The sequence below is a fragment of the Ovis canadensis genome, chromosome 20, assembly GCF_042477335.2.
Source record: "Ovis canadensis isolate MfBH-ARS-UI-01 breed Bighorn chromosome 20, ARS-UI_OviCan_v2, whole genome shotgun sequence".
Lineage (NCBI taxonomy): Eukaryota > Metazoa > Chordata > Mammalia > Artiodactyla > Bovidae > Ovis > Ovis canadensis.
In genome coordinates, this window is record NC_091264.1 from 35,761,379 (window position 1) to 35,787,473 (window position 26,095).

The window sequence follows — 26,095 nt, forward strand, 5'->3', positions numbered from 1 at the left end:
ACATTACAGGCAGACCCCTTAACATCTGACCACCAGGGAAGTCCCTGGTGGTAGCATGGGGTAGGGGTCTGACAAAGGCATGGGAAGCCCAAATCTGGGGACATTAATGTGTTCCCAAATAGCATACTGTCTTTGGATAGCAGCTTTCAATGCACCCAAGGCACTTTTGATGATGTAGTAAATTTGGTAAAACCTGGGTGACAGTCTCGTCATTTCAAGAACTCTCGGAACTTTGCTAGATGAAAGCATGTGTGTGTGAGGGGTGGGTGGTGGTGGTGCTGTACGCAGTGTTTCCCAAATGGACTTGACCATGGACCCCCTTGCTCTTCTATGAGACCAGAATGCCTTGGCAAAATCCATTAGACACCAAATCCATTAGACACCAAATTCAGCCTACTGAGAGTAAAGCAGAGAGATTTCCTGAATTTGTAGAACATTTAAGTATATAAAAGTCCTCAATGTTGTTTTTCTTCCGTCCTTTTTCTCTTTACCTCTTGATGCCTGGAAAAATTGTTGCCCAACAGATGGTGGATAATATGCATTGATCCCGTGATAAATATATATGATTGCAGCGCTAGTCTACTACTGGGCCGGAGCTGGCTTGTGCTGCCTCAAGAGAGTTGACTGTTATGTTTTAAGGAATTAAATTATATAAATATACCCCTCAAAAGAATTTTCCATATTGGTTGCATTTCAACTTGAGATTTGGACCATTGAGATGAAACAACGTGAACCCAGAACCTTAAATTAAAAAAAAAATGCTAGTTTTCTAATAAGACATGAGTTAGAAATGAGATTCTAGTCCAACCGTGTCATTTCAAAGGTAAGGAAACCAAGGCATGGAGCATTTGTGAGATTTGCCCAAAGCCATCCAGCAATTCGTGAGAATTAGAAGTCTCCTAGCTTTGGGCTTTTTCAGTGAAAATCACACTCCCTTGAATTGAAGTGTCTGGGTATTTACAGAGCTTGAGGATGAGTTTTGACTTAGCTATCTATCTTTTTAAGTAAAAACTGAAATTGCCATCATTGTTATATTCATTAGAAAGAAATCATTTACTCAACCAAGTTTCTCAAGAAGAGCTGCTTCCTTAGAAACAAACAAATAAAAAGCTTTCTGGACACACACAGCGTCAGAATTTATGGTCAGCTAGTACTGAGTCAGACTTTTAGTGCTGCGTACGTGAGAGCTCAGTCATGTCTGACTCTTTGAGACCTCATGGACTATAGCCCATCAGGCTCCTCTGTCCATGGGGTTATACTGACAAGAATATCTGAGTGGGTTACTGGTTCCTACTTCAGGGAATCTTCCTGACACAGGAGTTGAACCCATCTCCTGCAGCTCCTGCACTGGCAGGCAGACCTTTTTTTTACCACTGAACTATCTGGAAAGCCCCTCTTATAGTGCCATAGTTCATCAGTTCTAAGATAGGCATTTTTTCCTAACCTTTCAACATTTCTGAAATTGAAATATATTGTACAATCAGTGGCACGTCATAGTTTAATAGGCAAGCTTTTTTTCTTTTCCTTCCTTAGTGGACATGAAAATAATGATGTTGCTTACAATGTTGGGTTCAATGAAACATGATAATTTAATTCAGTGTAGCAATGTCAGTTTGGGTACTTTCTTGTTTCCATCTTCACATGTTTATCTCTAGTCAGGCATGGACATGAACATAAATATAAATATAGGTGCATTTTGGTCCATGTCATTTCTCATATTGTCTTCAGTGTTATTTTTTTCCCTTTTAGAAGGCATCATTAAGCCTAACCAATGGATTTAAATTAATGAATCACTGAGGAAAAGATATGAGTATTAAAACCTCAAGGAGAATCTTACTATATGTAGACATTGTGCTAGGCCTTGGAGAGGCATTTTATTTGTACTTCCAGAAATTTTTCAGCTTAGTATTACACAAACTCAAAGTTCTAGTTATCAAGGTTTTGTGTGTGTTAGTCGCTCAGTCATGTCTGATGTTTTGCAACTCCACAGACTAATGTAGCCTGCCTGTCTCCGCTGTCCATGGAATTCTCCAGGCAAAAGTACTGCAGTGGGTTGCTATTCCCTTCTCCAGGGGATCTTCCCAACCGAGGGATTGAATCCAGGTCTCCTGTGTTATAGGCAGATTCTTCACTGTCTGAGCCAGCAGAGAAGCCACCATCAAGTCTTTACCAATGATTAATCTAAGAAAACGTGTTTCCTCCATTCTTTTCTGTACAATATCAACCTCTGATTATGGATTATGCTGGCAGTGCTTCTTATTATTTTTTAATTCCTCATTCTCAGGGGTCTTAAGCTTTCTCCACTGCTCTGCAGAGCACTCTGGTTTTGGCCTCAGCCAACATCTGAATTCTGATGGGAGGGATTCCATCTAACTCTTTCTGGTGAGAAGAGAAACAACCCAATTGGAACTAACCTAAAAACATCTATCCATCTGACTCATCCCCATCGTCAAACTGGACAGAAGTAAGAATGCTATGACTTCTCTTGAGTAATATCATTAAACAGTATCTCCCAGCATTTGTAGTAACTGAAGGAAATTTACCATATAATTATCATACCAAGTGGTATGTGGGTTGCACATACCAGACAATGATAACATGAATGATTAAGTAGCAAATTAACCTCAAACTAACAAAGAGTCCTTAGTTGAAAATTTGTGCTCCTTATGTGTATGCTTATGATTTCATATTGCATAAATATTTATGCCAGTAAAATTTTTCTTAGTTTATATGAATACATAAAATGTATCATTTCATAGTCTTCCACAAAGAGCATAATGGTCTACAGAAAATGCTATGGCTTTTGGGTTATCTATTCCTCAAACATTTTTTGGAACTATGGCCCTGGAGGCCCTGGCATTGGTTGGGGAATACTTTTGGATTCCATAAATCACATCATGTCACTATGCCAAACCCTTGAATTTCTTCCAGCAAGATTAGCTTTAAGCAGTATTCCTGTAATGAAAATAATGAAGAATAAGAGTGGCCTCTCACATGAAGCCTTAGATAGCAAGCATTACTATTTATAAATGCCTCCCTTTGGCTTGACTTTGATCATTTAATGGTGCATTTCAAACAATGCTCTCCAGGTAGAGGAGAATCGCACTCACCCATCAGTCCTATTCTTTGGTTCTGAATGTAGATATCTTTTCTCCCTGAGAAGTGTACCTGGGGAAGGAGATTGTGATCAGATTGTGAAGAATAGCAAAGAGAAAGGATCAACAAGACCAATTCAGCAGAAGTGAACAATTTTTGACTTGACAAGGAAAATGAATCTTATAGTCTATATTTCTATTTTTCAGATTGCAGGTTACAATCCATTAGAGGTTTGTGAATTCAATTTAGTGGGTAACAACCAATTTCTGAGAGAATGTCAGATAGAATAAAGTGGAATACAAGATAGAAATTGTGACTATATCAGAATGTCTTGCTTCCAGATAGGAAGAATAGTATTTTAACATAAAAGTTTTTTTTTTCTGATAAAGAAGGTTTTATTTTTTTATTTTTATTTTTTTCACTTTATTTTTTTTATTGTTTGCTCTTTATTTTTTATTTATTTATTTTTTTTACTTTACAATACTGTATTGGCTTTGCCATACATTGACATGAATCTGCCACGGGTGTACATGAGTTCTCAATCCTGAAGCCCCCTTCCACCACCCACCCCATATCATCTCTCTGGGTCATCCCAGTGCACCAGCTCCAAGCATCCTGTATCCTGCATTGAAGCTAGACTGGTGATTTGTTTCTTACATGATAGTATACATATTTCAATGCCATTCTCCCAAATCATCCCACCTCTCCCTCTCCCACAGAGTCCTCTCCCACAAACTCTGTTCTATACATGTGTCTCTTTTGCTGTCTCGCATACAGGGTTATCATTACCATCTTTCTAAATTCCATATATATGTGTTAGGGCTCAGACGGTAAAGCGTCTGTCTACAATGCCAGATGCCCAGGTTCAATCCCTGGGTTGGGAAGATCCCCTGGAGAAGGAAATGGCAGCCCACTCCAGGACTATTGCCTGGAAAAATCTCATGGACAGCAGAGCCTGGAAGGCTATAGTTCATGGGGTCACAAAGAGTCGGACACGAAAGAGTGACTTCACTTTCACTTTCTTTCACTTCTTTCACTTTCACATACTGTATTGGTGTTTTTCTTTCTGGCTTACTTCACTCTGTATAATCAGCTCTAGTTTCATCCACCTCATTAGAACTGATTCAAATGTATTCTTTTTAATGTAAGGTCCGTCTAGTCAAGACTATGGTTTTTCCTGTGGTCATGTATGGATGTGAGAGTTTGACTGTGAAGAAGGCTGAGCACCGAAGAATTGATGCTTTTGAACTGTGGTGTTGGAGAAGACTCTTGAGAGTACTTTGGATTGCAAGGAGATCCAACCAGTCCATTCTGAAGGAGATTAGCCCTGGTATTTCTTTGGAAGGAATGATGGTAAAGCTGAAACTCCAGTACTTTGGCCACCTCATGCAAAGAGTTGACACACTGGAAAAGACCCTGATGCTGGGAGGGATTGGGGGCAGGAGGAGAAGGGGACAACAGAGGATGAGATGACTGGATGGCATCACTGACTCGAAGGACGTGAGTCTGAGTGAACTCTGGGAGTTGGTGATGGATAGGGAGGCCTGGCGTGCTGCAATTCATGGGGTTGCAAAGAGTCGGACATGACTGAGCGACTGAACTGAACTGAACTGAACACTCACTTGTGTATATGTACCACAGCTTTCTTATCCATTTGTCTGCTGATGGACATCTAGGTTGCTTCCATGTCCTGGCTATTATAAAAAGTGCTGCAATGAACATTGGGGTACACGTGTCTCTTTCAATTCTGGCTTCCTCAGTGTGTATGCCCAGCAGTGGGATTGCTGGGTCATAAGGCAGTTCTATTTCCAGTTTTTAAAGGAATCTCCACACTGTTCTCCCCAGTGGCTGTACTAGTTTGCATTCCCACCAACAGTGTAAGAGGGTTCCCGTTTCTTCACACCCTCTCCAGCATTTATTGCTTGTAGACTTTTGGATTGCAGCCATTCTGACTGGTTTGAAATGGTACCTCATTGTGTTCTTGATTTGCATTTCTCTGATAGTGAGTGATGTTGAGCATTTTTTCATGTGTTTGTTAGCCATCCGTATGTCTTTGGAGAAATGTCTATTAGTTCTTTGGCCCATTTTTTGATTGGGTCATTTATTTTTCTGGAATTGAGCTGCATAAGTTGCTTGTATATTTTTGAGATTAGTTGTTTGTCAGTTGCTTCATTTGCTATTATTTTCTCCTATTCCAAAGGCTGCCTTTCACCTTGCTTATAGCTTCCTTTGTTGTGCAGAAGCTTTTAATTTTAATTAGATCCTATTTGTTTATTTTTGCTTTTGTTTCCAGTATTCTGGGAGGTGGATCATAGAGGATCCTGCTGTGATTTATGATTTATGTGATTTATGTCAGAGAGTGTTTTGCCTATGTTCTCCTCTAGGATTTTTATAGTTTCTGGTCTTATGTTTAGATCTTTAATCCATTTTGAGTTTATTTTTGTGTATGGTGTTAGAAAGTGTTGTAGTTTCATTCTTTTACAAGTGGTTGACCAGTTTTCCCAGCACCACTTGTTAAAGAGATTGTCTTTAATCCATTGTATATTCTTGCCTCCTTTGTGGAAGATAAGGTGTCCAGGACTGTCTTTAATCCATTGTATATTCTTGCCTCCTTTGTGGAAGATAAGGTGTCCATAGGTGTGTGGATTTATCTCTGGGCTTTCTATTTTGTTCCATTGATCTATATTTCTGTCTTTGTGCCAGTACCATACTGTCTTGATGACTGTGGCTTTGTAGTAGAGCCTGAAATCAGGCAGGTTGATTCCTCTGGTTCCAATCTTCTTTCTCAAGATTGCTTTGGCTATTCAAGGTTTTTTTTATATTTCCATACAAATTGTGAAATTATTTGTTCTAGCTCTGTGAAAAATACCACTGGTAGCTTGATAGGGATTGCATTGACTCTGTAGATTGCTTTGGGTAATATACTCGTTTTCACTATATTGATTCTTCTGATCCATGAACATGATATATTTCTCCATCTATTAGTGTCCTCTTTGATTTCTTTCATCAGTGTTTTATAGTTTTCTATATGTAGGTCTTTAGTTTCTTTGGGTAGATATATTCCTAAGTATTTTATTCTTTTCATTGCAATGGTGAATGGAATTATTTCCTTAATTTCTTTTTCTACTTTCTCATTATTAGTGTATAGGAATGCAAGGGATTTCTGTGTGTTGATTTTATATCCCGCAACTTTACTATATTCATTGATTAGCTCTAGTAATTTTCTGGTGGAGTCTTTAGGGTTTTCTATGTAGAGGATCATGTCATCTGCAAACAGTGAGAGTTTTACTTCTTCTTTTCCAATTTGTATTCCTTTTATTTCTTTTTCTGCCCTGATTGCTATGGCCAAAACTTCCAGAACTATGTTGACTAGTAGTGGTGAAAGTGGGCACCCTTGTCTTGTTCCTGACTTTAGGGGAAATGCTTTCAATTTTTCACCATTGAGGATAATGTTTGTTGTGGGTTTGTCATATATAGCTTTTATTATGTTGAGGTATAACATAAAAGTTTTTAAAATATAAAGATTATTTATTTTTAAATGTTTATATAGAGATAGATTTATACACACATATTTTTGTCAGTATACACTGAGTCACAATGTAAGATCTATTTATTATTGTGTTATGGTAAAAAATTCTTGAAAGCTCAGTTCAGTTCAGTTCAGTTCAGTCCCTCAGTCATGTCAGACTCTTTGTGACCCCATGGACTGCAGCACACCAAGCTTCCCTGTCCATCATCAACTCCTGGAGTCTGCTCAAATTCATGTCCATCAAATTGGTGATGCCACCCAACTGTCTCATCCTCTGTCGTCCCCTTCGCCTCCTGTCCTCAATCTTTCCCAGCATTGGAGTCTATTTTAATGAGTCAGTTCTTCACATCAGGTGGCCAAAGTATTGGAGTTTCAGCTTCAACATTAGTCCTTCCAATGAATATTCAGGACTGATTTCCTTTAGGATTGACTGCTTCATCTCCTTGTAGTCCAAGGGACTCTCAAGAATCTTCTCCAACACCACAGTTCAAAAGCATCGTCTTGAAAGCTACAGGAGAATTATATGTAAAACATACAGTTATTTTAAGACAACTCATGCTGGTACTTCTGTTACTTCTCTTTGTGAGGATCAGTTAAAAATCTATCCTAAACAATATTGATACTGAAAACTGCCTTCTTGCCTATCCACCAGTTGGTTGTGTACGTGAAAACTTCTTTCTACCCACACTGTAAGACTGTGAATTCCACAGTTCTATTTCAACACCTATGCAAATCCATTACTGACTTTGCCTGTCATTCTGCCATGTCCCCTTTCCCCTGCTCAGACTTGTTCTGCAAGATGATGGTTTAAGTCAAAATATACCTTCCTTCTGTTCATTGGTTAGGAGCTCAAAGACAATTTTAAACTAAAAGACAACTTGGAAGCCTTCTTGTAAGTGCCCGTGGATCGTCATCTCAGCAGAAGGCACAGTGGCATCATGAAAGTCCCTCTTAGTCTTGACTTCAACCAGGAAGGCTTTGATCCAAGATCCATGAGTTTTGTCTGCTTCCTGGTTACAGTTTTCCTCAGGAGCCTAAATAGATCAGAGTGAGTGCATCTCCATTAGAGCATAAGGAAATTTACATTTGCTGTGAACTCAGTGGCTGGTTAGCTGACTAAATATTAGGTTAGTTATGTGGTACTGTCATCTTCAGCTCTATCCACCCTTGTCTATTGCAGGTGAAGATCCTCATGTGTGAAAATGAAGTCCCAGGCAACCACGATTTGCTGTTTAATATTATTTCTGACCACAGAATATTCTCATAGTAGATTCCATATCCGCACAAAAGTAAGTTTGATCAATGTGGTCCTATGAGAAATCAATCAGTTCCTGAGATGATTGATTTATGATAAATAACATGTCATTTCAAAGAAATTTTCTAGTGATTACGATGCTATCCTTTCTGATGGCAACTTTCTAAAGAAAAGGACAATGAAAAGTTGAGAGGTGGCTGGGGCTTGTGACAGTACAGTATTGTCACAGGGTGCAACAGTCTAGTAGAAAAACCACTTTGCAAGCCATGGAGTATGTAGACAGGCAGCTCTTGAGAGGCAGAAGCACTAACTTGGCAGTCAAGCAATTTAGGTTAAAACCTTAGGTTTGTCTGTTAGCCGCACGAGTTGCTTCACTTCTCTGGGTCTTAATTTCCTTACCTAAAACACGAAGAGTGTGTTTTCCTCTTTTAGATTTTTACAGTCCTTTATAGCTACAAGATGCTTAGTCAGGAAGTTGTGTCTGACCCTTTTGTGACCCCATGGGTTGTAACCCCCCAGGCTCCTCTGTCCATGGGACTTCCAAGGCAAGGATGCTAGAGTGGGTTGCCATTTCCTTCTCCAGGGAATCTTCTCAATGCAGGGATTGAACCCATGTCTTCTGCATTGGCAGGCGGATTCTTAACCACTGACCCACTGGGGAGACTCGGGTTTGATCCCTGGGTCAAGAAGTTCCCCCTGGAGAAAGAAATGGCAACCCGTTCTAGTATTCTTGCCTGGGAGATCCCATGGACAGAGGAGACTGGCAGGTTGCAGTTCATGGAGTTGCAAAGGAGTCAGACACCCTTACCAACTAACAACAGCAACATAGCTACAAAAAGATTCTATTATTGCAACCTAGCACTCATTCCTAGTATCTGCTTACTTCTTTCTTTGTGTATTGGGTGGACCGTATTAGCTCCCTATCAAAGCTACAGTTAATACAAGCAAAGAATGGTTTAGTGCTCTAATTGTCATCACTGTGCTCTCCATGGGTCCTTAAACTTTCCAACAGATGTACCTAATCCCCTGACTTTCAGAGCCTATGTGACCACACCCAGTTTCTAGCCGTCACTGCGGGCAGCATGTTCTCTGTCAGGGCTCACATCCCTTCAGCAAATTTCTGCAATATCAGGTGCCATTTTCTTTCTAGTCCTGAACACATTTTCTCTTCATATTCACACGGAGTCTCTAAGTTAAGATGAGAGAAGAGTCCCACTGTAAAGAAAACCTTTGAGAATTTATGTTTTACAGGATGGAGATAAACTTCAGAGTCCTGAAAGAAAACCCAAGACTGGAAGAATTCAAGGTATGTAGCTGCAGAACAGTCTTCTTCCATTTGAAGACTGGGCAGAATAAAGGAAGGGCATGGATATGGCAGATCAATCCCCAGACTACAAGTTTTCACACAGAATAACAATCTCAAATAAGTTCTAAATGTTAAACATCATCAATAGATTTTCTTGCAATTACACTATTACCCACAGAATAGTCAGTGAAACAAGTTGGCAGATATTCATACATGTTCTAGAATAGTAGATGAGCTGCTGCTGCTGCTGCTAAGCTGCTTTAGTCGTGTCTGACTCTGTGAGACACCATAGACGGCAGCCCACCAGGGTCCCCTGTCCCTGGGATTCTCCAGGCAAGAACACTGGAGTGGGTTGTCATTACCTTCTCAATGCATGAAAGTGAAAAGTGAAAGTGAAGTCGCTCAGTCGTGTCCGATTCTTAGCGATCCTATAGACAGCAGCCTACCAGGCTCCTCCGTCCAAGGAATTTTCCAGGCAAGAGTACTGGAGTGGGGTGCCATTGCCTTCTTTGAGAATAGTAGATGAGAGTCCCTTTTAAAACTCTAAAGGGAAATCTGAACTAATGAGCTAACAAGAGGCAGAAGAGTAAAGAGGACAGGATCATTCATTCCTTCCTTCAAAGATAATTTCAAGGTTCTTAAAAGCATGTAGCACTCTGAGGCTGAGCGATCTATTCAAGTGATGTAATAGGTATCATGTTGGTGAAACTGACAGAGGATAAGATGGTTGGATGGCATCACCAACTCGATCGACATGAGTTTGAGCAAGCTCTGGGAGTTGGTGATGGACAGGGAAGCCTGGTGTGCTGCAGTCCATGGGGCTGCAAAGAGTTGGACATGACTGGGCGATTGAACTGAACTGGCAAGACTGGTTACCCTGGAGAAGTGAGCGACAAACTGTGGAACCATCATGAGAAGTAAGATAGTGAAATCCTGTGGTTCTCACCCACATAGATTACTGGGATCTGCACAGTCATGGCCAAGTATATTTGTGGGGGCAAATACAAATCTATACATATTTGGAGCTTAGAAAGAAAAGAGGAGAGAAATATAGCTAATGTGCATTGAGCATTTATGACAACACTAATCTAAGTGCTGTACAAGATGCTGTCTCATTCAATGTTTGTAAAGACTATGGCATTACCTCCAAACTATATGAATGAGGAAATTGAAATGCACTTGGCTTAGGTAAATTGCAACAATGGATACACGTGGGTAGATGTCAAAGAAAGATGCAAAACAACCTGCTTCTATCCTCCTGTCCAAGTAATGAATATTGGTCATCAATATTCTTTGGCTCACCGCCTATAAGGCACTTCATTTTGTATTTATTTCAATACCTTGATGGTTCTCAGTATCATCTACTTCTTCCTACTGCACTGCTGCTATCTGAAGGCAATTCTTTCTGGGAATACTTCAGCAGCTTCATCAAGTCAATCCACTCTCCTCATGGGCCAAATTAGGCTGCTGCCAGTTTTTTTGAATAAAGTTTTATTGAAACCCAGCCATGCTCACTCATTCACACATTGTCTTTGATTGCTTTTATGCTACTAAGCGGAGCCGAGTATTTGTGACAGAGACCATATGGCCCTCAAAGCTGAAATGTTTACTCTCTGGCTAGCTTTGTTATATTTAGCAAAAACATAGAATGTCTGGTGAAATTTAAATTTCAGATAAGCCATGAGTAATATTTCATGGGTTATACATAAATGAAAAATTATCCACTGTTTTACTGAACATTTTTAGTTGGTTCTTTTTATTTGTGGATTTTTGTTTGCATCTTCTCCAAATCAGCACTCATAGTGCTCTCTGAATTATTAACAGACATGTGCAGAATAATGGAAAAATGGTCAGCCAAGGTGCATGTTCTCAGTTGAATGAGGTGGCACTTGACCTTCCTACTATAAACAAATGTTTTTTTTGTGGTCTATATAGTGTCACATGTTTTGTGGATTTGTTTTTAGTTGGTGATTTTGCTGTTTAAAATCGCACCCAAATATAGTTCCAAAGTGATGTAGAGTGTGCCTAAGAAGGTTAGGATGTGCCTTATGGGGAAAATATATGTGCTAGATAAGCTTTGTTAATGTGTTGTCACGAGTTATAGTGCCCTTGGCTGGGAGTTCAATGTCAGTGAATCAAAAGCATATATTAAATAAGGTGTCTTTAAATGGAAACACACAAAACAAGCTTATATAGTGATATACTGATCAGTTGGTGAAAACGTTGTGAGCAGAAGCTTATAGGAACCTAACCTTGTATTTCTCCTAGGATCTGGAGATGGTTACGTATTCACTAATTCAGTGTTTGTGGCAGTGATTTTATAGATTGCAACTGCTGCAAATAATGAGAATTGAGTGCATCTGAAAACAAAATCAATATTTAACTGGCATTTAACCTGTATTTTATCTGGCAGCTCTATTTACCTGGTCCTTTACAGAAAAGCTTACTAACTCCTGCTCCATGCATGGTTAATTATCTTTCACAATCTAATCATGTTTCCTGGTGACCCTCATATAAGCACAGAATCCAAGGTCTTTCAGGACTTGACCCTGCCTTTCTCCCCACCCTCATCTCTTGCCACTCTCCCCTCAGACACTCTGAACCAGTCTTTATGAATGACCCTCCTTTCCACATGTTCTTCACTCTGTCCAAATATCAGCTTCACATTCTGCCTGGCAGGTCTTAGTGGTTGGTGGCTGAGAACACAGTTCAATGTCGCCTCCTCTGGGAAGCAACCCCCAAGCCCCAGGAAGGAGTTAGATATCCTCATCAAAGTGTAGAAATGCTAATCAGGCCTCTCTCTCTCTTCTAAGAAAAATGCCACGGACCTTGCAGCGCTTCTAACTGCAGCCAGCCCTGTGCTCAGCACTTTCATGGAGAAATAGGATTTATCTGTAATGGAAACAAGTGGCAGAAATCAACTGAAACATGTACAAGCCTTTCTGTGGAAACACTCTTTATGGTGATGTATTTGCATATTTGCATCTTATTTGCATATTCTACAAGAAACATTTGAAATGTTTTCTGTTCAGCATGACAATAAGTCTCAGATCTGGACTTGAGAAATTCTACAGAGTGGGTTCAAATTTGTTTCTTATCCTTCCTTCCTCACCCAAACTCTCAACCATGTTATTTCTCCCTCTCAAAATCTTTACTCAAAAAAAGAAAAGAAGAAAAAGATCTGAAATTCATTCAGACAGTGATAAACACTTAGAGATTAAAATTTTAGCTTTAAAAATGGATTTTCATACCTCTTATGCTAATCAGTTAAGCAACTGAATTTGTCTACAGTTAAATTCATTTTGATATCTTTTTCTCATACTTTCAATCACTTGACCAAAGGAAGACAGAGGTGTGTCCCAGAAAGAATAAAAACCCAATGAATAAAAACCCAATGAATAAAACAATTCTCAATTAAAATATTTTATGTTGTATTCTTTCACTTAGCCACTGTTTCCTTCTGCCTCTCCTTCATCCCTGTAGAAGCACATTGATCTCTGCATCTCCTAAAATGTCAAGTGTTTTTAGAATAGGAGTATCAGTGCATTCTCTGTCACTTCAGTTCAGTTCAATTCAGTTCAGTCGCTCACTCATGGCTGACACTTTGCGACCCTAAGGACTGCAGCACGCCAGGCCTCCCTGTCCATCACCAACTCCCGGAGTTTACTCAAACTTATGCTCATTGAACTGGTGGTGCCATCCAACAGTCTCATCCTCTGTTGTCCCCTTCTCCTCCTGCCTTCAATCTTTCCTAGCATCAAGGTCTTTTCAAATGAGTCAGCTCTTCACATCAGGTGGCCCAAAGTATTGGCGCTTCAGCTTCAGCATCAGTCCTTCCAATGAATATTCAGGACTGATTTCCTTTAGGATGGGCTGGTTGGATTTCCTTGACATGTTGGGTGCTTAATCATTTTTGAGTGAAATAACCATCTTTTTACAAACAGGACTCAAACAGTGCATCACGCCTCTCTCTGGCAGCACCGTCTATAACTCTGCACATTCTTGACTACCGAACCCCAGAGCCCATCAGGAGTGTAGCTCAAGGAATCCAAAAGAATTGCCCACTGGATTACGCCTGCATAATTAATGCTGTGAAATCATCAGAAGCAACGTCCGGAAATATTGCATTTATAGTGGAGTTACTAAAAAACATTTCTACAGATTTGTCTGATAATGTCACCCGAGAGAAAATGAAGGTATTCTTTGTTAATTTCATTTAAAAAGCTGACAATTTTTTGTTTCAAAATCTTGCACTTTAATAGTTTCAAAATAGTTTTCAGGGTAAAAACTACCATAACCAGAATAACAATTCATTTCAGTTTTGGGTATGGAGTCATCTTAGTTTATGGATGTTTTCAAGAAACAGTGAAAGCGAAAGTCACTCAGTCGCATCCAACTCTTTGTGACTCCATAGACTATACAGTCCATGGAATTCTCTAGGCCAGAATACTGGAGTGGGTAGCCTTTCCCTTCTCCAGGGGATCTTCCCAACCCAGGGATTGAACCCAGGTCTCCCACATTGCAGGTGGATTCTTTACCAGCTGAGCCACAAAGGAAGCCCAATAATATTGGAGTGGGTAGCCTATCCCTTCTCCAGCAGGTCTTCCCGACCCAGGAATCGAACAGAGGTCCCCAGCATTGCAGGTGGATTCTTTATCAACTGAGCTATCAGGGAAACCCCTTTCAAGAAATAAAAACATTTTAAATACAGGTTTTTGTACAGACTGAATATTTGCAAGGAACTGTCACATAATGATCCTGTGAGGAAGACTTTGACTACTGTAAAGTTTCCCAAATTTTATTTTTGTAAAATGTAATTGTACTGAGAAATGTTAGCAGAGGTTCCATTTCTTACAAGAGAGATCTGTAGTACAGCAGATACAGGAATTCTGGGGTAAATGAAGCCAAGTAGGTCTTATGGCAGGACTTTCTAGAGCTTTAAATGTGTTAATAAACTTTGGCACTCTTCACAAGGTTCGAGGGGATGATAGGATATGGGGTGCTGTACTTGGATTTCCAGAGGACTGTTTCCTCCTTAAACAGTCATTAATATCTCATGGAAAACTTGGGTTATACAAACTGAAGTTGGAAATGCTGCTTGGGGCATATAATAAAGCAGGCAACCCTTTTCTATAGTTCATCTCATTTCATTTCATCTTATTTGCTTATTTCATTTTATTTTATCTTATTATTTTTTAGTTTATATTTATTGATTTTTTAAAAATTGGGATATAGTTGCTTTACAATACTGTGTTAATTTCTGCTGTATGGCAAAGTGAACCAGCTTCAAGTATATATATATCCCCTCCGTTTTGGATTTCCTTCCTATTTAGGTCACCACGGAACATTAAGCAGAGTTTCTTGTGCTATACAGCAGGTTATCCATATCATCAGTTATCTGTTTTTTCCATATTAGTGTATATATGTCAACCCTCAATCTTATTTTGTTTATTTCATTTCTTTTTTTATCATATTTTGTTTTTAGCATTTCTAATTTTTTTCCTCTTGCCGAAGTCCTACTAGTATGAGATTCTAATAATCAGTGCATTTGAAGAGAAACATGTCAAATAATATCAAATCATTTGATCTTTAGAAACTTGAGGTTTTAGAATTTGACTTTGTACTGCAGTGTGTGTATCTTCAGCATCGTATCTACTTCTCTCCTCTGCAGAGCTACAGCAAAGTGGCCAACCACATCCTCAACCCTGCGGTCATTCCAAACTGGGCTTTCATTCCAGACAAAAATGTCAGCTCCGATTTGTTGCAGTCAGTGAACTGGTTTGCGAGGCACCTCCACATCCAAAATGAACCTGAGCACATTGTGGATGAACTCTTCATTCAGACAAAAGGGTTCCCCATCAACAACAAGACCTCAGAGAGAAGTCTCAGTTTCTCCATGAACTTGAACAACACAGTGGAGGGTATCCTAGGAATCATAGAAATTCCCAGGCAAGAGCTGTGGAAGCTGCCCCCAAATGCATCCCAAGCTGTTGGCATAGCTTTTCCCACCCTGGGGGCGGTCCTGAAAGAAGCCCACTTGGAAAATGCCCATCTTCCCAGGCTGGTAAATGGACTGGTCCTTTCAGTGATTTTACCAGAAAAATTGGAGCAAATCTTATTCACCTTTGAGAAGATCAACAAATCACAGAATGCCAGGGCCCAGTGTGTTGGCTGGCACTCCAGAAAAAGGAGGTGGGATGAGAATGTCTGTGAAACAACACTGGACACCAAGAACAGAGTGAAATGCCGGTGTAACTACACCAAAGTGATGATGTCTTTTTCCATCCTCATGTCCCCCATATCTGTGGACAACAAAGTCCTGGACTACATCACCTGCATTGGGCTCAGCGTCTCCATCCTCAGCTTGATTCTTTGCCTGATGATTGAAGCCACCGTCTGGTCCCGGGTGGTCATGACCGACATATCATATATGCGACATGTATGCATTGTGAATATAGCTGTGTCACTCTTGACTGCCAATGTGTGGTTCATCTTAGGCTCCAACTTTAACAAAAAGACCCAGGACTACAACTGGTGTGTTGCAGTGACATTTTTTAGCCACTTTTTCTACCTCTGTCTGTTTTTCTGGATGCTCTTCAAAGCCCTGCTCATCATCTATGGACTACTGGTCGTTTTCCGGAGGATGATGAGGTCCCGCATGATGGCCATTGGCTTTGCCGTTGGCTATGGGTGCCCATTAGTCATTGCTGCCACCACTGTGGCTATCACAGTGCCAGGGAAAGGCTACGTGAGACGTGGTGCCTGTTGGCTTAACTGGGATGACACCAAAGCCCTTCTAGCCTTTGCCATCCCAGCCTTGGTCATTGTGTCTGTGAATCTTGTTGTGGTTTTGATTGTGGCTGTCAACACTCAGAGGCCCTCTATTGGCAGTTCCAAGTCTCAAGATGTGGCCATAATCCTGAGGATCAGCAAAAATGTCGCCATCCTCACCCCACTGTTGGGACTGACTTGGGGTTTTGGAATAGCTACGCTCATAGAAGGCACTTCCTTGATATTCCACATAATCTTTGCCCTGCTCAATGCTTTCCAGGTAAGTTCTGGGAGAGAGACTTATTTTATTGATACTACTGATACTATTAGCTACTTTTTTATTATCTTATAATTTGGTATTCTGGCTATACAACAAAATATGGCTGTGGTTTAAAAATACAGAACACCACATATTCCTTCCATTTCCTTTCATATCTTAGAGACATTCATCTGTGACATCTCTCTGTCTATTGATTGTCGAGTTGGATTTCGACGATCAGGTTGATTGGGTAGGCATCTCCTTTTGTCTTTTCTAAAGTTTCAACGTGAAAAGACACTGACCTTCACTTATGGAAGACTAGTCTTTGGTTAGGGATGTGTGAAGCTACATTTACATATTATGCCTCAAAACAAGCACAATTTTTATCCTTTCTCAAGTAGTCTGGGCAATCTATGAAGTAATAGTCATTTTTCACAGCATGCAGAGATGGCCCATGACCCTCACTTTGGATGTTAATCAGTCAGGGATTCTCATACTCCTTCCCTGTGATTCTCTGTAAAATAAATGTTATTTGTTATTGACAGATGGATCCCGGCAATGTCACTTTCTCTGGTCCTCAGACTTCTCCTCTGTAAAATAAAGATGGATCTAAAATGATCTCTAATGTCTTTTCTTGCTTAACATGCTTGCTTTGATAAGATTATCCATCTAAAAGTTGTTCCACTTCATCTTGGCTACTAAGCCACTTTTGGGAAGCTGTCATTAGGGTGCTTTCTGCACCCATGAGTAATAGAAAATTTAGGAAGTTTATATATATATATATTTAAATATATCTATTTATTTGGCAGCTCTGGGTCTTAGTTGCAGCAAGTAGGATCTAGTTCCCAGACCAGGGATCAAACCCAGACCCCTTGCATTAGTGGTGTGGAGTCTTAGCCACTGGGCCACCTGGGAAATCTCAGAAGGTCTATATTTTTAATATATTTTAAACCAGGAGCTGGCAAACTGTGGCCTGCTGCCTATATTTATAAATAGTTTTATTGAAATACACCTTACACATGGGCTTACATACACACCATTTTATTGAAAAAGTTTTATTGAAATATACCTTATACACACACATTTTGCCTATGGTGGCTTTCGTGCTACAGTGGCAAAGGTGAGATAGTTGGAACAGAGGCTGTAAAGCCTAAAATATTTCTTTTCAGAAAAATATTTTCAAAAAAATTTTTATCAATGCTTTAAATTAAATATAACTGTTTAACAAAGCAACAACGTATTCCATATCACTATTACTCTATTTCAAAACCTAATGTGAAATAATAGAGCCAACTTTAAAGTAAATCCAGCTCAGTACAATTATATATCTTATTCATAATTTCTTAATAACTAAAGAGAACATTTATTTCCTTCTTTCCTCTGTATTGCTTTAAAGAGAAACCTTTTACTTAAGGTTTTCTTTGGGAATGGGGATCAAAAGCTCTTGGACTCACATAAATCTCCCCTGCTCTTGAAATTATACTCATTACCTCTGATCTCATCCTACTTTGCAATTTAATTAAACCCCAGGAAATTTTGTTCTGCTTTTCTCTTTCGGATCATTTCTCTTTCTATTTTCTTGATGGAAAGACAATTTCTAGACTCCCTTTAGTTACACACGTTCATTTTTCTAAAACAAGGTTCTCTGTGACTCACAGTTCAGCATTTTCCGTTTTCTGATCTGTGTTTCTTCTCCATGAAACCATCCTTAGAAACTAGGCTTCCCTTCACTCTTGTGGCAGGATTCAGACTTTCCTTGCAAGGCTCCGAACTCCCGTGACTTAAAAGGACTGACTGGCAATTATTCTGACTTTGTAGGTGACCAGATAATTTAAACTCCAAGAGACCCTGGTCTTACGGGTTTCTTTAGACTTTTCTCTCTCTCTTTTTTTTTATGCAGTAACTTCTTTCACCACTTTTAGAGACTCTGTTACTGTTAAGTCACTTCAGTCCTGTCCAACTCTGTGCGACCCCACAGATGGCAGCCTACCAGGCTCCCCTGACCCTGGGATTCTCCAGGCAAGAACACTGGAGTGGGTTGCCATTTCCTTCTCCAATGCATGAAAGTGAAAAATGAAAGAAAAGTCTCTCAGTTGTGCCCGACTCTTAGCGATTCCATGGACTGCAGCCCACCAGGGTCCTCCATCCGTGGGATTTTCCAGGCAAGAGTACTAGAGTGGGGTGCCATTGCCTTCTCCGTTAGAGACTCTAGCTGCCTGTTTCTTGACTTTTCCATTGAAAGTAGACTAGAATACATTTCATTTTCCCATGATACCTTCCCTGATTGTGACTTTGAATGACAAAATGTTGTGTGTGTGTTACTATCATCATGAGTAAGAACAGCCCCCTTAATACCTGGGAAGAAAGTAAACAGATTTAATAAGTTTGAAAACTATCCTACATTTGAAGCCATTCAAGAAATATCAATCACTCTCATGCACACGCATGAAGGTGGTCCCCTTTTTTTGAGGTCCATTCAAAGAAAACACTCATTAGTGCAAGAGAATCAGTAGACACTGAAGTTTCTAATACATGATAACTGTCTTTGAAGGAATCTAGAAGAGTGGTATTAAAATAACTTCTGGGTTATGATCTGCAGAACTGTCCCTCATACTTTGCTGAATTCTGTCACAGGGGTTCTTCATCTTGCTGTTTGGAACCATTATGGACCACAAGGTAACTTGAATTTCTGTCACCCACTGTAAATGTTTTCCATGTGGTTGGGGGGAGCAGGAGGATGAAGCAGCCTTGATCAGAGAGGATAGTGGAGAAGAGTTGAGTTTATTGGGTGGTTCAAGGCATCAGCTGTGGGGGGTGAGGGGGGGAAGGGAGGAACTATACTCTCTCTTGTCCTGTTCCTTCTCAAGTCAGCTGGAGGTTATATTTGAACATAGCCGGTAAAAAAAATAGAAACCATGACCAGAACTTTAATCTTAATCCTACATCTAGTTATGATTACATCTCAACTTTTATCCAAGTTTCATTATTTTTCAAGCATGGTGCTGAACCATCTGATGCTGCTTCTGCAGAGGTGCTGGCCTCAAAGTTTCAGGACCCAGGTCTAGACCTTGAGGATGCTGTCATTTCTTCACTCTCATTGCTTCTTTAGATACGAGATGCTTTGAGGATGAGGATGTCTTCACTGAAGGGGCAGTCAAGGGTAGCAGAGGTAAGCCTTTCCCTTTCAGTCTCAATACTGGAAGGTCGGTGTTCTCAGTAGAGTCATACAGAGACAAATACTATAGCTCAATATTGGGGATTTGTTAGCAAACAGAATCAAGAGGGGATACCTTTATTCATTCATTTCTTCAGTCAACAGATTTGGAGTATCCTGTTAGAGCTTAGGGTCACTGGAACATACCCCTCAAAAAAAGTTTCCAGGGAATTCCCTGATGCCCCGTAGTTGAGACTCCATGCTTTCACACCTAGGGCCTGGGTTTGAACCCTGGTTGGGGAACTAAGATCTTGCAAGCCCTGCAGCATGCCGAGAAAAGAAAAAAAGCAAAGTTTCCATACTGGTTGTATTTCAAGTAAATACATTTGGACTATTGAGAGAGAGAGACAATGTGAACGCATAGACCATAGATTCATAAAATGCCAGAGCTGGAAATAAGACATGAGATACTAGACCACCCTTGTCATTTCATAGGTGAGGAAACCAAGGCCCAGAGTACTTATGAGATTTGACCAGAGCGACCCAGCAGTTTGTGAGATTTAGCATTCTTCCTGCCATGGGCTTCTGCAGTGAACCACACTCCCTTGAACTGCAGTGTCTGTGTATCTGAAGATCTTGAAGATGACTTTTGACCTAGTTATCTGTCCCATCAACTACCAACTGAAATTGTCACCATTGTTATATTGATGAGAAGGAAGTCATTTACTCCATCAACAGTTTCTAAATAAGAGCTGCTTTTAAAACAAACAAATAAAAAACTCTCTGGAGACATGCAGCATCAGAATTTATCAGCTAGTACTTAGAGTGACTTTTAGCGCTAAAGACCATCAATTCCAAGATTGGCATTTTTTATCCACCTTTGACTATTTCTGAAATTGGCACACATTGGGTAATCAGTGGCATGTCATGACTTCATTGGCAAGTTACTTTTTCATGTTCTTCCTCTGCAGACATAAAGTATAATGATGTTGCTTACAATGTGAGATTCAGTGAAATATGACAATTTAATTCAGGGTAGCTGTGTCAACTCTGGTACTTCATGTTTCCATTGTTCCATGTTTATCTTCAGTCAGGCATAGACATAAACATAAGCCTATGTGCATTCCAGTCAATGCCATTCTTCATTGACATCAGTGTTATTTTTCCCTCTATTTAGAATGCATCGTTAAGCCCCACCTATGGATCTAAATTAATGAATCGTTGAGGATAAGACGTGAGTATTAAAAAATCAAGGAGAAGCTTCAGGAAGGGAACTGGGGATATCTTTCAGAGAATGGAAACGTCTTTATTGCCAAGCACATAAATGAAAATACACACATCTTTAAAACTCAGGTCAGCTCAGTTTACTTGATCACATCTTAAGAATACATCTTTTTTTTTTTTTTTTTCCTGTCCTCAGTGAGAGGATGCAGTCATCATCTCCATTCTGATACAGGATATATCTTGCTGTTTCAGTTCAGTTCCGTTCAGTCGCTCAGTCGTGTCCGACTCTCTGTGATCCCGTGAACTGCAGCACACCAGGCCTCCCTGTCCATCACCAACTGCTGGAGTCCACCCAAACCCATGTTCATTGAGTCGGTGATGCCATACATCCATCTCATTCTCTGTTGTCCTCTTCTCCTCCTGCCCTCAATCTTTCCCAGCATCAGGGTCTTTTCAAATGAGTTAGCTCTTTGCATCAGGTGGCCAAAATATTGGAGTTTCAGCTTCAACATCAGTCCTTCCAATGAACACCCAGGACTGATCTCCTTTAGGATGGACTGGTTGGATCTCCTTGCAGTCCAAGGGACTCTCAAGAGTCTTCTCCAACACCACAGTTCAAAAGCATCAATTCTTCGGCTCTCAGCTGTCTTTATAGTTCAACTCACATCCATACGTGACTACTGGAAAACTATGTCTATGCCTTGGCTAGACATACCTTTGTTGACAAAGTAATGTCTCTGCTTTTTAATATGCTGTCTAGATTGGTCATAGCTTTCCTTCCAAGGGGTAAGCGTCTTTTAATTTCCTGGCTGCAGTCACCCTCTGCAGTGATTACACACACCTTCATTTCATTTTGCCAGTGAGTGTAGACACTTATAGTAGCCCCATTGTTGAGAAGGAAGTCTTAATTGATTGGAATCACAAAGAAACAAGCACATCTCTCCCTAAAGAAGTTGGTGTTCAGAATCATTCCTAAAGGGATGAGGGTGGAGTTGCCTACTCACAGCCTGCCTACTCACAGCTACCCTCTGAGACTTATTTCTACACAGGTGAAATCAGAGGAAGACAAATATTAGTCAGTGGTGCAGAGGAGGATAAGTCTCACAGTGGCAGCCTGCAGCCTGAGAATCAAGAGCAGAATGTGGGCAGGGTGATCGAACTTGCTGTGCTTTTGCCTTGGAGAGGTGTCCTGGCTTTCTGCGTGAATACCGAGGAGTCTCAGATTTTTTTTTTTTTTTTAACACCACCCAGCAGTAGGCACAACCTCTTTTACATTCCTTTCCTTTCTGAATCATGACTCATCTATTGAGCAATGGGGCAAAGGAAGGGGCTGAAACAATCTCAAGGAATGAAAGACTCTCTGAGTTGGAAGAAACTTTAAGGGCCCTCCTGGATTAGAGATTACACAAACCTGCTGTCCTGCTGCTGTGGACATTGGCACATGGTCCCCAGAAGAGGGAAGGGCTCTTTCATATACATTGACTGGCATGTACCAGGTGCTATGAAAACAGAGGGGGAAAACACTGGTGTATTAACCTTAGATAATCACCTTCATGTTTGAATTTTAATTTTACAACTTTAAAGGGGAGGATTCAGTAGAATTTTGAAGAGCTAATGCCCCCAACTTCTATCCTAGCCCATAGGGATTTTCCCTGGTGGGACACTGCTTTAGAATTTCTTGATCAGTCAGTAAGGAGAGGTAGTTCAGATGACCAAGTAAAGCCGATCTTTCCATTGTTGTTGTAAGTCATTTCTGACTCTTTTGCAATCCCAAGGACTGTAGCCCACCAGGCTCCTCTGTCTATGGGATGTCCCAGGCAAGAATACGGGGATGGGTTGCCATGTCCTTCTCCAGGGGATCTTCCTGGACCAGGGATTGAACTCACGTCTCCTGCATTAGCAGCGGATTCTTTACCACCGAGCCACCAGGGAAGCCCAATCTTTCCATCAAGGTTCTAATTTGATCTGTTTGGGAAAGCTTCTTAGACCAGCAGTACCCAATCTTTTGGGCACCAGGGGCTGGCTTAATGGAAGACATTTTTTCTATGGACCGGGGGTGGTGATGGTTTCAGGATGATTCAAGAGCTTTACATTTATTGAGTACTTTATTCTATTGTTACTACATCAGCTCCACCTCAGATCATCAGACATTAGATGTCAGAGGTTGAGGACCCCTGTATTAGACTATCTTGGGTGGAGGAGGCTGGGCCACCTGGGGAGACGATCTTTAATCATTCTAGAGAAGCGAGGTGTAGATGAAGTCTCCACTTTAGCTAGCTCAGCATATCTGGCCGACTATCAATAGTTGGGGACAACCAGTAGAAGACAAGGTCAGGGACTGCACCACTCAGTAGAATCAGAGGTGCTCAATGTTTGGCCAATATGAGGAGGAAATGGAGGAAGGAGGTGGAAACACACCAGCAACTTTCCCCAAAGAAACGCGGACCACCTCATTCTTCAGCTTGCAACCTCTATTTCTGAACCTGTGAAGTGGGGAATGGATGAAGACTGCATTCTTTCAGCACATCTTTGGTGGGTGACCCTGGGCCTATTGAATTCTCCTGGTAATTGCAGTCTCCCTGCTTTTTACATCTGGACCCAGGAAGAATCGGAAGAGCTCAGAAGCAGCAGCTGGCACCAAGCTGGAGGCAAAACAGGCTAACAGGATAGGATGGGAAGTTCATGACCAGGGATCCTCCTAAGTCTAGAATGGAGGGCTGGCAGCCCTGGCAAGGTCTTTCAGCAGAAGAAAGCAGGTCCCCTGTCAGGGGGCTGAGAACAGAATTACAGCTCAAGACACAGGCAATTGGGGAGCACAAGGCTGGATTGTGGTTCAGGCTGGGGTTAATCATAACACAAAGGCAGTTTTTCATATTTTAAACCAGGACACAAAATCTTAGACTGAAGGGGTCTTGGGTCAGAAAGGGGCCCTCCATTGTTGGAAACACCACATATCCCAGGGACCTCACGTGGGACTGTTATCAGGAACAAGGTCTGGACACGTGTACGGAGAGGTCTGGGGACTGTGGAAGGACAGCAGCCGTGTGAAAACCGGGCCATTTCCCCCACATCCTAACTGGGGGACCCCGTCCTGGGAAGCAGGGGAGGAAAGGGAAGGGCATTTTTAACACGTGGCCAACGCTGCACAGCGCCCTCTGCTGTTCATATGGAGGGCCTGCCTTTAATAGGACCCAGTGCTGCTGCTGCTGCTGCTGCTAAGTCGCTTCAGTCGTGTCCGACTCTGTGCGACCCCGTAGACGGCAGCCCACCAGGCTGCCCCGTCCCTGGGATTCTCCAGGCAAGAACACTGGAGTGGGTTGCCATTTCTTTCTCCAATGCATGATAGTGAAAAGTGAAAGTGAAGTCACTCAGTCGTGTCCGACTCTTAGCGATCTCATGGACTGCAGCACCAGGCTCCTCTGTCCATGGGATTTTCCAGGCAAGAGTACTGGCGTGGGGTGCCATTGCCTTCTCCAAAAGGACACAGTAGAGCTTGTTATTAACCTAGTGTGATTTCAGAGTCACTAGGATGGCTCCTCTGTTCTTCTGAAATCTCTTCCACGTATTTGTGGTTAAACTTCACTTAAAAAAATCTCTTTATTCCAAGTGAGGAACGAGATGGATAGAACAGATACCCAGAGAGAAGCACCAAGGTTTTCCTAGGAAGTTGCAAATTCAGAGCACTGAGTCATTCTAGAGATCAAGCTTGAGCAGAGGGGCGAGAGGGGGCCTTGAAAATTTAGGCTCGCGGGAGTGGCGAGGAGAAGGCACAAGGCACAGAAAAATAAAGCTGGGAGTTTAGCCTTCCTGCTGTGTGACCTTGAAGAAATTGCTCAGTGTTTCTGTGTCTCCATTTCCTCATCTGTAAAATGAAGCTAATAATAATAGTAAATACCTCTCAGGTGTCGGGACACAATGAGCCAACACATTCAAGATTGGTAGACTAATACCTGGTTCAAATTGAGTTATCGGGTTTGGTAGTTCTTGTTTAGTTGTTGTATCCACCTCTTTTGCGATCCCATGGAATTTAGCCTTCCAGGCTCCTCTGTCCATGGGATTTCCCAGGCAAGAATACTGGAGTGGGTTGCCATTTCATTGTCCAGGGGAATCTTCCTGACCCAGGGATCGAACTTGTGTCTCCTGCCTTGGCAGGCAGAGTGTTTTTTTAACCACTGAGCCACCTGGAAGGCAAGTTGTCCGTACATGCCAGCTATTATTCTGACGTAACCAGCATGTCAATCATTTTGCCTAGGTTGCTCCATGCTTCATGGAAGTCCTGGGTCCTGGCTGGAGAGTTGAACTCCTGCAGGAGGCTGGAAGGCAGGCTGGAATGTAAAGGACAGTCATGTTTCTTTGGAAGACTTTCTCTTCTTGCCAGAAATGATGCCTGAACTCTCAGTAAGAAGGTTTGCCGAGGAAAAATTGAGGAGAGCATTTGGTGACTGGGCTTTAAGGACGTGGATTTATGAGCTCTTTGATCTACCCATGACCTGCAAAAGCCTAGCTTGTTGGTCAGCATTGGCAAGATTAAGACTTAATCCCCTTTCATCCCCAAGGACTTGCTCTGCGGTTCCTTGACTCAACCTCCCATGTCTCTGCATGGATCCTGGCACTTTGGAAGGTCCGGATCTGGATCCAGGTTTGGGGCAGGTTGGGTTAGGCATGGGGGCGGGGGGAATGGGGTGGCAGGAAACATACTTTATTTACTTTGGAGACAGTTAAAGCATGCCAGGTTTCCTAAAGACAGGGAACAACAACAACAATAATAATAATAATAAAAAGAGGACTTTTGGGGGAGTTGCATTGTGCAGCTTGTGGGATCTTAGTTCCCTGACCGGGATTCGAACCTGGGCCCTCAGCAGTGAAACTGTGGAATCCTAACCACAGGACCACCAGGCAATTCTCAAGAGGACTTTTCAATGTGCTTGCTATTTTGCTGTTTTAGACCTTGAGTAAAATAATTTTGCCCCTGGGAACTTACTTTCTTCATTTGTGAAGCAGAGAAAAAAATTCTTGTGGTTATTATTATTTGTGTGTGCATGTGCGTGTGTGTGTCTGTTTAAACCACTGTATATATGTAAAATGATTTGGGGTGTTGTTTTAGAAATAAAAATGAAAATTTTTATTTTCTTTTTTGTCTCTTTATTTAAAACAATTATATTACAAAATAGAATATACAATATCTCCTGCATAATCTTATGCTTTCAGAAGTGAAATACCCACCTTCTTGAAAATATTAATATCTTGTTTTCTGACTCCGGCATCCAGGAGTGAAACTTAGGCAGATATATCTTAGACCTGAGTGACTCAGTTTGAAGATTAATTTTCTCCTTGGAATTTTTCTCCTCCTGGTAGTTCTCATCTTTGGACATAACTCAATGCCTCCATTGAGAAATAGACTTCTCACCCTTGTTAGGTGGTTTGGTGATACTTTATCATCTCTTTCTACCTTACCACATCCCATTCATTGCTTAAAGAGGCGTGGCTAAACATTTGCATTG

The 26,095-nt window shown here is 41.2% G+C and overlaps 1 protein-coding gene across 1 annotated transcript; it reads left to right on the forward strand.

The window, feature by feature from the left end:
- Positions 1-7,426: 7,426 nt before the first annotated feature.
- LOC138425457 (adhesion G protein-coupled receptor F4-like) lies at positions 7,427-25,724 on the forward strand. The gene is made up of 9 exons (XM_069563355.1): positions 7,427-7,914; positions 9,132-9,186; positions 12,000-12,148; positions 13,131-13,382; positions 14,858-16,237; positions 18,851-18,892; positions 19,326-19,385; positions 20,548-20,604; positions 24,847-25,724. Exons 1-8 carry the CDS (start codon positions 7,828-7,830, stop codon positions 20,593-20,595), a joined length of 2,073 nt encoding a protein of 690 aa, XP_069419456.1. The 5' UTR covers positions 7,427-7,827; the 3' UTR covers positions 20,596-20,604; positions 24,847-25,724.
- The last annotated feature ends 371 nt before the right edge of the window (positions 25,725-26,095 follow it).